The sequence below is a fragment of the Cygnus atratus genome, chromosome 1 (genome assembly GCF_013377495.2).
Source record: "Cygnus atratus isolate AKBS03 ecotype Queensland, Australia chromosome 1, CAtr_DNAZoo_HiC_assembly, whole genome shotgun sequence".
NCBI classification, from domain to species: domain Eukaryota; kingdom Metazoa; phylum Chordata; class Aves; order Anseriformes; family Anatidae; genus Cygnus; species Cygnus atratus.
This window is the reverse complement of record NC_066362.1, coordinates 102402698-102414961: the sequence shown is the minus strand read 5'-3', so window position 1 is coordinate 102414961 and position 12264 is coordinate 102402698. Positions and strand designations below refer to the sequence as shown.

Sequence of the window (12264 nt, the reverse complement as noted above, 5' to 3'; positions counted from 1 at the left end):
CCAGCCTGTATTTATGCTGTGGATTGCCCCGGCCCAGACGTAGGACCTTGTTGGCCTTGTTGAACCTCATGAAGTTTGCACAGGCCCACCTCCCAAGCCTGTCCAAGTCCCCCTGGATGGCATCACTTCCCTCCAGCGTGTTGACCGCACCTCACAGCCTGGTGTCATTGGCAAACTTGCTGAGGGTGCACTCAATCCCACTGTCCATGACACCAACGAAGATGTGAAACAGTGCTAGTCCCATTACTGACCACTGAGGAACACCACTCGGTACTGTAGACACAGAACTGTTGACTGCAACTCTTTGAGTGTGACCATCCAGCCAATCCTTACCAGCCGAGTGGTCCATCCATCAAATTCATCTCCCTCCAATTTAGAGACAAGGATATCATGGGAGCCAGTTTCAAATGCTTTGCACAAGTCCAGGTAGATGATGTCAGTTTCTCTTCCCTTATCCCCCAGTGCTGTAACCCCATTACAGAAGGCCTCCACATTTGTCTGGCAAAATCTGCCCTTAATGAAGCCATGTTGGCTGTCACCAATCCTATCCTTATTTTCCATGTGCCTTGGCATAGTTTGAGGGAAGATCTGATCCATGATCTTTCCAGGAACAGAGGCAGACTGACTGGCCTGTAGTTCCTGGGTCTTCCTTTTTTCCTTTTGAAAATGGGGATTATATTTCACCTCTTTCAGTCAGCAGGAACTTCACTGGACAGCCACAACTTTTCAAATATGATGGATAGTGGCTTAGCAACTACATCTGCCAGTTCCCTCAGGACCTGTGGATGTGTCTCATCAGGTCCCATGGACTTGTGCACTTTCAGGTTCCTTAGATGGTCTCAAACCTGATCTTCTCCTACAGTGGGCGGTTCATCATTCTTCCAGTCCCTGCCTTTGCCTTTTGGGACCCAGGCCAGATCAATCATCTACAGCACAGAGACAAGGCTGCAGAGTGTTTCTCCACCCCTGTTGACTTGTTTTTCTTTGTATCTTGCCCACATTTTGTAACTGATGCTGCCCCCTGCTTGCCAAAATCACTGTCCAGTTCATCGTCTCCCCAATGCAAACAGCAGCCTCGGATCAGCACAAAGAAATTCCACAAAGCTCTGGAGTCAACAGTTGTCATCAGCTGGCATCAGCAGTTCCACTTCACTGATACAGGGACACCCTCTAATCCTGTGAAGATCTAGTAGAACAGGAGGCAGAATTGTCTCAGGCATCAGAGTAAGGCAACACATGGCTCAAATACATACAGCTGTGAACACATTATGAACAAGCCCCCAGACCAATCCAACTAACCCAAAGTGAAACCCCCATAACATCTGCAATTCTTTCCCTGCAGAGAGGTTAAGAAAGAAACAAAGAACCACATGTGGCAGATCTGAGTCAGGGCACCGGAAAATGCTCAGACACCATAATGATGAAGGCAATCTAGGAACCTAGACAAAATAGACTAGTTTTCTGTTCTCTTTCTCTTTTTTCCTCTCCTCTACTTAATGTGGTCCACCTCTTTCTCATTGTGACTGACTTTATTTATTTGTCCAGGAATTCATGTTTCTATTGCATTTAAATAAGGGGTCAGATTATGCACTTACAAGAAAAATGTCAAACCTCTAAAAGCCACTAAAGTCGATGTAAAACTGCCTTTGACTATCATAGGGCCAAAATCCTTCCTTGTTGAGGAATTATCCCAGTTACAGAGGGAACAAGAATCAGCACATGGTCAACCGGGCTAATTAATCCCCTCTCTTTTGGTTTTAACTTCAGCAGGTTGAAACTAGATGCTCACATGTTTTCTCCACATAAGAGATTTTAAAGCAAGGAAGAGAAAGTTACATAAAACAGCCTGATTCTCAGCATTTTCATTTCCTCCTGTTTCATGATGCTAGGAGACTGCTGTTCAGTAGGCTGCCAGCAGACCTTGGCATTTCCATGACTGCGTCATTCAGCGCTGTGAGGGTCATGTTTAGGTGCTCCAAGTGGCTGTCTCAAGTCATTGGGGTGTCAATACCTGAAAGACACATTCAGAGTACAGGTGTTGAATCCCATGGTTGGTGTACACCTATTCTCTGGGGATCAAATCACAGAGAAGGAGTGCTCCAGTTGCTCATACAACAGGAACAGACCTTAATCACCGGGCTTTGCTAGGAACATGCTAGCGAATAGGTTGCTCTGGCTGCAGGGCACCACCACTGCCTTGTCCTCATAGAAGGTGCAGCTGGTGGACGGATCAGAGATCAAATCTCCAGATGGGGCCAGCACATGGGTTTGCAGAGCAGGTGGATACTGATAGAAACTGAAATCTTCAGTGGTTTGTGTTAACGTGCTGTCTGTGAACTGCAGTGACTGAGGAAAGATGAACTACATCCTGCTCGACCATTTTTGCCGCAGAAGTGGGGATTACTGGCAGCTGCAGTAAGTGAAGACAGACAGCTGAGGTGTTAACCACGTCAGAGGGCCCTGCTGGATCCCAAGTCAACACCTGTATGTTTGCACCAAAAACATGCAACACTCTGCAAGGTTATTTTGCATCTGCAGGTGCTTTAACACTATTAATAGATTGTTTTCAACTATAGTGAATCAATTCAGTCATGAGTGGGGTTAAGAGAAGGTGTTCCCAGGCCTGTCTTAGCCCCAGTTTGCATGCAGTACACAGCTGAGGTTAGAACTGGAATTTTTTGTAAGACGTTGTTCCCAACAGTCACGGCTGCTCCTCCTCCTCCTTCATGGCTAAATTGTGCCAGGGAAGCATTATTATATTGTCACAGCTCAGTCTGAATGTCTGCAGGTCTTTTGCCACGATTTTGTGGCTTTTCCTGATCTTATAGACAGGGAAGAGACCCAGTCAATAACGCAGTCTCTTTGATTATTTCTTTGCTGCCCACAAAGATGTGCTTTCCCTGCCTGGTGTGAGCTATTTCTCCCTAGACAATCTGAAGGAAACGAACAACAAATACTTTTTGCCTTTATACCACTAGCTGATGTCAATACTATGCCCCGCTCCTCAGCCTCCAACCTCCACTGGATTCAATTCCTAGACAAATGACATCCAGTGGCAAAAAAAAAGAAAGAAAAAAAAAGAAAAAAAAAAAGCTACTGCCTCTCACTGTTCTTCTCTTTGTCTCTTTTTCTTTCCATCTCAGTCACGTCGGCCACCTAAATATTGTTAAACAAAAGCAGATAAATCTCTTTCTTCCGTCAGTCCCAGACAAAATCCACTTGCAGATCCCGTTCCACAGCACTGGGTTTCACGGGTTACCATTCAGATGTAGAGTGGGTGCCAGCCAGGGAGCCTCAGGCTCTAACACTTGCTAATCACTCATGAATGCATGTGCAACAGCCAGTCTTGGAGGAAAGCAGAGGGTGGACTGGTGGGGGTAAGGGTCAGGCAATGGGGGAGTCCCTGTCGCAACCTGTGATAGATTTCAAAGAGCAGCACCCTTTTCAGTCATCCCAACATTAATTGTAATCAGGCACTTGTCTCATAGGTGATCTGCTCTTACGGGGACTTTCTGGAGCTTAAAAAATCTAGATGCCATCGAATGGTCACAGTGACACACTTGAGAAGTATGTGCTAACTAGAAGAGTGTGGTTCATGAGATGTATTAGGAACACAAAATTACTCACAGGCTGTGCGTCCATTTATGGCCTGCATGTATAATTGCAGTCATCCACTTGGCACATGATCCTCATTAGTTCTGTTCTGATATACATTAACAATTGTGAAAAACATGGGATCAGCCTCAGGTGAAAGATGTGGAAGAAAACAGGTGCCACAATACACAGGGAACTCAAGAGAGTCTTCAACACGTGATCTATCTACCATTTCAGTGCCCTGCTGACTGTAGGCTCCCACTAGCTATGGATTTTTGGAGACTTCCCACTGAGTGGGTTGTTTGAAACTGTTCCTATCAGAAAGGGGAAGAAGAGTAAAGAAACCTCAGGGAGAAAAGCTTCTGTTTCATTTCAAAGTGGAGTGTGTTTGGGGGAAAAAAAATGCAAACTGCCTGGTATGGAGCATCCTTTGGGAGGAGAGCATGGGAGGTGACTCATTTTGAAATTACATAGGGCCTTTGTATGATTAAAAACACAGGACTTGGTATTCCCCTCTAGTGGTGGAAACAGCAGAAACTCAAAGAAAGCAAGCATATGAAGACAGTGATCTCTATGCCATTTTTTAATAAGAGGACATCTAACTGAGCCTATAAGAACAACTGCACTATCACTAAAAGGAAGAGGTGTGAATTTGATCAGAGAGCCCCTTCGGAAGGTTTTTGCCCAACATGCACAGTCTCTCCGCATTCCCCAGGACTGTGCAACCCTGGCTCCAAGCTGTGGGGCTCTCAGTTCTTCTTCCATTGGGGAGACTATTCTATATTCCAGTTTATAGGCACCGATAGGGAATGCTTCCTGAAACAAGTACTTACAACTACACAATTTCAACATCGTGTGCACGGCAGGCATGGGCACAAGAAAGGGCCGGTAAAGAAGGAATAGGCCCATCATACCTTAGAAATCTGGGTTGGCACACTAGCCTTCTTACCGCCTGATTTTGAAACTCCTTTCCTGCCCGTGCAGGGAGTCAGTTGGTTTTATGCCGTGGCTCCTCTGTCCCAGTCTGCCTCTCCACAGCTAACAAAGGGCCACATCATCCAGTAATTCTCAGGTGCTTGAGAGACTGGGTTGCCAATGCAAAGGAGAAGCTTTGTCCTTTTCTTGACCTGCTCCCCTAAAGAGCCAAGAGAAAGGAAAACCATATTGTAATATGAATGAGGGTCTAATTTTTGTTATTCTTTCTTGGCTGCCTTCCCTTCCACAAACGCGGCATCCTGAGTCCAGACTGTGAGCTGTGAGCAAGCCACGGGGGGGCAGGCTGTCTGGAGCCAAGAGCTCGGTGAGTACCGAGGGCTGCAGGGCAGAATTATTTTTCCGAAGTTTAATTTAAGGAGAGTTCAATGTAAAAAAATATCATAGGTGCCTGCTCGCAAGGAAAGCCAGACAAGCTTAGCAGAATACAAGGGAGGGATTTCTACCTGCCTTCCCCTACCATGCACATGCCTGATGGGGGATGATGGCACCCAGAGAAACCTCTGAGGAGGAACAGGGCCCAGGCCGTGGTCCCCTGTTACAACTGCCAGCTTGCTGAACACCAAGAATGTGAGCAGAACAATACAGGAACTCTCAGTGACACTTCACAGTATTCACCAAAACACAACTGCCCCACGTTTAAGCTAGCAACAGGAGGACAGAAGAGTACCTATCCTATATAAAATTTGAGACTACCTCTACCAGTATAACATTAACCTGCTGGTGAAAATGAGCTTAGCAGTGCTCTGAGGTAGGAAATCATGGCATTTCTCATCCAGAGGTATAAGATCCAGAGCTGGATATACACTACCAGTCAGCTGCTGCTTCCCCAGCTCCCATACATGTTTTTATCACTTCGGTGCAAGCTTGAGCTCCAGCCCTCTGAAGGCAGAGATTGCACTGACACTAACAGGGGACCCCTCACAGGGGGAACTGGCAGGATGAAAACATCTTCCAGCCATGGTCCTGTCTCACGTGTGCTTAGGACAAGAGGCCAAGACTGCTTTTAGACCTGAGGTTCTATCTCTGCTCTGGAAGGACTATGGAAAAGTCTCATTAGGACAAGCTTCAGCCCAGTGACTGGCTACATTCACTTCCACATGCATAATAAAGCAACTTACGCTTACTTGACAAAAGCTCCATATTTGGCACATAATAAATTGAGAACTGCCAAAGTGGGGAGTGGCCACAGGACGAAGAGGGAGGGGGTCACAACTTTCAGCTTAAAAACAAATTGCTGCTGCTACTTCACCCTGTTGGGAAGAATAGGACTAAACCAGATCTGTATCATGTTGCTGTTCCAGCTGAAAACAGCAACAAAAAGAAACATGAGTGGAAACATGCTTCTGTTCTAGGAGTCATTGTCAACAGGTATTTTTTTAAATACACGTCAACTCTACATATTCATGGATAGTATATCCAATTTGCAGGCTGATGTTGTCACATGGCAAATGTCCCTACCCAGTACCTTGGGCAGCTTCTCAAACATCTACATCTTGCTTCCTATAACATCCTATGTGCTTGTGAGACTTACAGATTTACCTTCCCAAGGCATTTTTACGTATACAATTTATTTGGGGGAAAACAACTGGATTTCTTTTCATTTAAAAAAAAAAACAACTGTCTTTAGATGGTATAATTTTATACACTCACACAAGCTTAATTTCTCCCACAAAGACATTTCAAAAGATATGTCTGATAATCTGATAAGAGGTATGGTTGGGGAGAAGGAGCAAACTGATGTCACTAGAGGGGGACATATGGAACAGAAAATAGATTGGGTAGTTCAAGCATAAAAAAAGGCGGGGAATGGAAGACAAAGGAGATGAGAAAATCAAAAGATGAACAAAGACAAGTGGAAAAGGATGGGTAAATCAAATTAGTTCTATGCAGACTACAAAGCAGGTCTGTCTCTGGGAGAGAAACAGCTCAACACCAAAAAATTGCAAGCCCTGAGCAGTTCAGCTGCATTTCGCAACACACACACACACCAAGGGAAGATGGGATCTGATGGTGGAGGTAGTGTTACTCCATCTGTAAAACGTTAGTCCTTCTGCTGTGGGTGTTCCTAGACAAGCTGTGTCACCTCTCTTGACTCAGTCTGCAGCCTGTGAGATGGCCAAGAGTGCTTCCTGGAACCTCTCAGCATTGGGCACCATTGTCTCCAGCCAGGTGTCCTTGTGAATAAATACCGGAATAGTGTTTATAATCCCACTTGATGTGCACTGTAGAGGCAAACATGGAGCTCCTCAAACTGTCATTGCCAAGAGACAATCAAACAAGTGATTTGGCTTGCAAATACAGCTCCCTCGACCACAGAATCCTGTGCTTTTCTCTGTCTTTGCAATGGGCTGTTGCAATGAAGTCAAACACTACCTTGCAGGTAGCATGCATATCTCCAGGGAAGCCCTATTAGCACAGGGACCATGCAGATCAGTGGCTATCACTTCCATAACATACCATTGCACGACCATTCTTCATGTCTGACAGAGAAACCCTTTCTGTGCATGCATTGGCTGATTATTGCCCATGGCAATAAGCAAGCAACCTGCATGAAACCCACAGCCTAGAGCTGCAAGAACAGGGCAAGAGCCCAAGAGCAGCAAAGATCCCAGAGCTTGCACTGCTTGCTTCAGGGTAAGAAACTGACTGTATTTTATTCCTCTTACCCAATTATAGTCACTTTTCCCTGTATTCCCAATCATCTCTCTACCCAAATCCTGTCCATTAAATTACAATTAATTAGGAGGTTATCAAAAAATGGGCCCAACAAGGCCTTCTCCAGGTGAGCAGCTCTGCAAAGGCACCCCACTGTGAGCTCCTCAAGGTAAGCTCATCAGCCCCAGCAATTCCCAGCAGCTGCCCAGTAGTGCAAGAGAAAGTGGGCTTAGGGTAACACCTGGGGCTCATTTCTCATGATGACTCAACTGGGGTGGAGGAGATATATGGAAGGAAAGGAGGCCCATTTCTATTATCTCTAGAAGATTATTAACAGTGTACTAGCCTAACAACTATTCCCCCTTCCTTTGGGTACAGGTAGGTGCCTGTGTCCTGTTTCTTTCACTAGGCAAGATGGGGAATTTGATGCGTCATGTGCCTTCGCTTCTACCTCTCCCTGGAGGTTTTCCAGGTTTTTATAACTCCTGGGCAATGAGATCATCCTGATAAACTTTTGATTTCCCTAAAGGAAGTGATAATAGTTTATTTGTGGGGTGGTGTTTATTGGTGTTGGGGTAGGAAGGAGGAAGTAGCTTAGTTTCCCTGAGCAGACTGTAGGCCTTGGCTTTAAGTGTTTAAGACCTATAAGGCTCTTTTATAGGTGTACAGCCCTCAGCTCCATAATTCCCATCTTTTCCTGGTGTGTAGTAAAACCAAACTTTTTTTTATAAGCTCTAACTTCTTTAAAAAGCTAGGAAAAAAAATGGTAAATGGCTGAGGAAAGCAGCTTGAAAAGTACCACATCTATGTCCCTGCAAGACAGGCCGGCCTGCCCCGGCCTTGGGTTAGCAGCTGGAAGAGCTGGGGAGCAGTTCATCTTTCTTCGGGCCCCCTTCCCCGCAGTACAGGGTGGGCGCTCAGGGGAGTCGCCCCCTCCCCTGCCCCCCAGTCCGCATTGACCGGTGGGGAGGCGGAGTGCTTATCTGCTGGCCGCGATGGCTGCGATCTGCAATGCAGACACGAACAGCCCCCGCATGCCCCGGGGGAGGTTCCGGCCTCCCCTCCGTTCTTCCCGCTCGGGTGGGGGCCGCTGGGGAGGCGTAGGTGGGGAGAAGGAGTGTGAAACGTGGGGGCGGGGGCGCCTGCCCGACCGGGCCGTCGGGCCCCGAGGTGGGATCAGGGTCCCCGCGGGGAGGGCTGCGCTGCCCCCGTCCCTCAGCGCCCCCAGAGCCACTCCCCCCCAATCAACCGGCTTTTAACATGACAATGGCCGTGACCGTCCCTTCCAGCCGAGGCCGGCCTGGGGAGGACATAAAGCACCCCCCGGCTCCGCCTAATGGGGTATCTGCGTGCGGCAGGCGCCCGGGGCTGGGGGTGCCGGCCCGGCCATGAGCGCCCACCTGGCCATGCCGCCCTACCCGCCCCATGCTGGCGCCCTCAGGTACGGCCACTACTGCTGGCCCTCCGCCGGCAGCATGGACGGCGCGGCCGCCGAGGAGGCCCCGGCGGCGGACCTGCTCTCCCTGCCCGCCGAGCAGAGGACGCCCAGTCACCCAGGTACGGCCGGGGGGGGCGACCCCGGGGTCCGCCGGGGGCTGCCCGCTTCGGGCAGGGGCCTGGCAAGGGCTCTGCGTCCCGGCAGGGCACCCCTCGCTCCCGGCATCCGTGACCCTTTCGGGAAGCTGGACGTCGAATTTTAAGTGTGACTGCTCACTGCTTCTTTCCTCCCCAGACGCCTCTCCAGCTTCCTCCAGCTCTGGGACGCTCGTCCAGTACACCCCGGACTCTGCCACCAGCCCCACCGCGGAGCGCCCGTCTCCCCATCCCAGTTTCCAGAAGGTCAAGGAGAAAGGTGAGGGCGGAGCGAAGAAGGCCAAGAGCCGCACAGCCTTCTCCCAGGAGCAGCTGCAAACCCTGCACCAGCGGTTCCAGGCCCAGAAGTACCTCAGCCCCCATCAGATCCGGGAGCTGGCAGTGGCCCTGGGGCTCACCTACAAGCAGGTGAATGTCTTGCTCTGAGCAGCTAAGTTGCACCCCTGTTGTGCAGTGATCTTGCTAGCACAACCAATTGTTGTTTCGTTGGTTTTTTTTTTTTCCTCTTGATCCCCAGAGGAGTGTTTTTAATTATCTTATTTATCTGATTGCTTATGTGAGAGAGTAGAGGGTGTGAAAACTTATGACTCAGTCTTCCTCTTAGTTCCTGCACTATCCACCCACTGTGTGCAGGTGTTCGGAAGCACAGGGCAGTGCCATTTAGTCAGGTTACTGCTCTGTATGAATGTATGTTGCAATATGAAAACACAGATATTTGGCACCGCTCTTATACGGAGTGGCACCCTCAGTCTTTCCTTTAAGAGGTGATCTTTTCCTTGCTAGCTACTCATGTGTGACTGAGGCCATGAGTCATTACTGAATCAGCACTGATCTTGTCACAGCGGTGAGGTGCTGCTGCTGCTGTACAAGCGATGTTTCGGCAGTTGTCTTGTCTGGCCTGTCTTTCAGGAAGGGTTTTTGATATGTTGAGCATGAAAGATCCCATGGTGACCTGAGCGGTAAGTGTGCTAGTCTCAGTTTTGATTCTACTGACGCATAAAGTTAGCTGCTGAAACTATGCACTATATTAGGACCCAAGCAGAAACTGTTGTAGAAACTAACACATCTTTAGGATATGTACTGAGAGTCAAATAAAAATGAATTTCTAATGTTCAATGTCCTCTTCACTTCTAGGTGAAAACATGGTTTCAGAACCAACGGATGAAGTTTAAACGTTGTCAGAAGGAGAGTCAGTGGGTGGAAAAAGGGATGTATCTACCACAGGTGAGAGAATCGCCCCTTCCCTGTGCTTTATTTCCACCAGTCAGGGATCCTCTGTTCTGTGTTGAAAAGTGCATCATGTTTAAGACAGTTGTATTTCTCATCTTTACAGCACAGGTTTACAGGTTTTACAGCAGCATCTATTCTAAGCCTGCCCTGGCAACTGACATAACTTTATCCACTTATTTCCAGGTTAAGAATTGGCTGGAGAGGGCCACCAAGGCCTACTCATGCTGTTTTTATTTCCAGCATGGCGTTCCCAGACATGTTGGTTTGGGGATTTCTAACTTTAGATCTTATGATCTCCGCTATTATATATCTATAGTGAGGATGATGTGGACTGAAAATAACTGATTTTGGAAAGGGTGGAAAGGAGGACACATCTAAAACAATGGGCACAGTTGGTGTGCCTGCTCTTAACTGCTGAACAGCTGTCTCTGTCTCTCCTAGAATGGGTTTCATCAAGCTTCATACCTGGATATGACCCCCACGTTTCACCAGGGATTCCCTGCTGGTGCCAACAGAAACCTTCAGGCTGTGACCAACGTGCACCAAACTTACAGCAGTGGCCAGACTTACGGGAATGGGCAGAGCCTGTACCCATTCATGGCTGTGGAGGACGAAGGGTTCTTTGGAAAAGGTGGGACAAGCTGCAACACCCAGCAAGCCATGGGTTTATTAACTCAGCAGATGAACTTCTATCATGGCTACCCTACCAATGTGGATTATGATGGCCTGCAGTCAGAAGACAACTACAGCTTCCAGAGTACCTCTGATAGTATCACACAGTTCTCAAGCTCTCCTGTACGGCATCAGTACCAGGCCCCTTGGCATACCCTGGGGACCCAGAGTGGTTATGAGTCTTAGACCAAAGTGTTTTTCTCCCTCTTCCTGTTTTCTGTCATGGGGCTTCTAGGGTCTTGACTCAGAGTTCCAATTTTTATTCCTTTCTTTTGCCCCTCCTCAATTCCTGCTTTTACTCCTGGTGGGGCTTAGCACCCTGCTGTGTTTGGCTTCTTTTCTGTTTAAAAGAACTTGTCTGTGCATAGTTAACCCTTGGCCAAGGGTGTTTCGTGTGTAGATAGACAAAACTGCATTCATGGAGGGGAACGTGCAATGCTACAGCCAGGAGCAGTAGAGATGGTGAAGGTTAATGTTTACTGTCCAAGACCTACTCTGCTGCCTCTTTAGTCAGTGATTCTCTGATCCTTGCCCTGTGTTTTGCAGCAGGATTTTGCTGGAGAAGACTTTTCTTGCACTTCTGCAAGAAATACCCACTGTAACCCAGCATCTATCTTGCTGTCTTGCCTTCATTTTTTTTTTTGATACCTCAGACAGCTCATAAGTTCATCTGGCTCCTCTCATTCATCAATGAAAAGCTAAAAGGTCATCTGATTTCAGATGGCTTTGATCCAAAGTTACTTTTCCTTTCCTCCTCCTGGAGAGGTCAGCACCAGTCTATTCCTTGCCTGGTACCTTCCTGTGTACATTAGGGCAATTGAGAGGAGGAGTAAAAGAAAGTGGAGAAGAGTATTTCCCATAGTTGAAATGGAAACTTTCTCCATAGTTTCCAGAGCTGCTAACTTCTTTGTGCCTGTCAAATCATTCACAATGGATCTCTGGAACTGTTCCTATGCAGTTTAGATCTTGCCTTCCTTAATCTTTCTGCTGAGATACTGTTGGTTTGTCCCAACCTGAATATTGCAGCAGAGGATATCCCAAAGTGCCATTTCTGTTTGAAGTGGTGAGAACAGTTTACTTACCCGTATGTCATGGTTCACTAGCACTTCATGAACACAGTGACAATACCATGGCAGTTTTCTCAGGGGTAGAGATGGCCAGCTACTTAAAAGCATGCTAGGTGGTAGAATTGTAGAAGCCTGTCTGCCACTGCCCAAGAATACAAAATGAGCTGGCAAGAGTAAATTGTAAAAGCATAAATAACTTTTGGTATTTTTTGTCACTAATGCACATTTTTTACTGCAATCCTGTGTTTTAGTGTATGCATGAGGATTGTGTGTCATAGCTAAACTCACTGCAAAGGAGACGAATATTTGTTGTGTTCCAGTTTCATTTTATTAAGTGTATTTTCTTGCAGTGATCTTGAGCATGTTCTTATGGTATATGCATGTTGTCTTTTATTACTTTGCATCTGCTTAATGTTTTTATAAACTTGTTAGAATTGAAAATAAATGACTATTTTAA

At 47.2% G+C, this 12264-nt stretch overlaps 1 protein-coding gene across 1 annotated transcript; it reads left to right on the top strand.

Moving 5' to 3' along the window:
- The first annotated feature begins 8633 nt into the window (after nt 1–8633).
- On the top strand, nt 8634–12264 carry LOC118247602 (homeobox protein NANOG). Its single transcript, XM_035545711.1, has 4 exons — nt 8634–8802; nt 8978–9246; nt 9973–10062; nt 10510–12264. The coding sequence occupies exons 1-4, from the start codon at nt 8634–8636 to the stop codon at nt 10924–10926; spliced, it is 945 nt and encodes a 314-aa protein (XP_035401604.1). The 3' UTR covers nt 10927–12264.

Coding starts and splice junctions, on each gene's coding strand:
- LOC118247602 (XM_035545711.1), top strand. CDS start 8,634: ATGAGCGCCCACCTGGCCATGCCGCCCTACCCGCCCCATGCTGGCGCC. Junction 8,803..8,977: donor GAGGACGCCCAGTCACCCAG/GTACGGCCGGGG, acceptor TTTCCTCCCCAG/ACGCCTCTCCAGCTTCCTCC. Junction 9,247..9,972: donor TGGGGCTCACCTACAAGCAG/GTGAATGTCTTG, acceptor CTTCACTTCTAG/GTGAAAACATGGTTTCAGAA.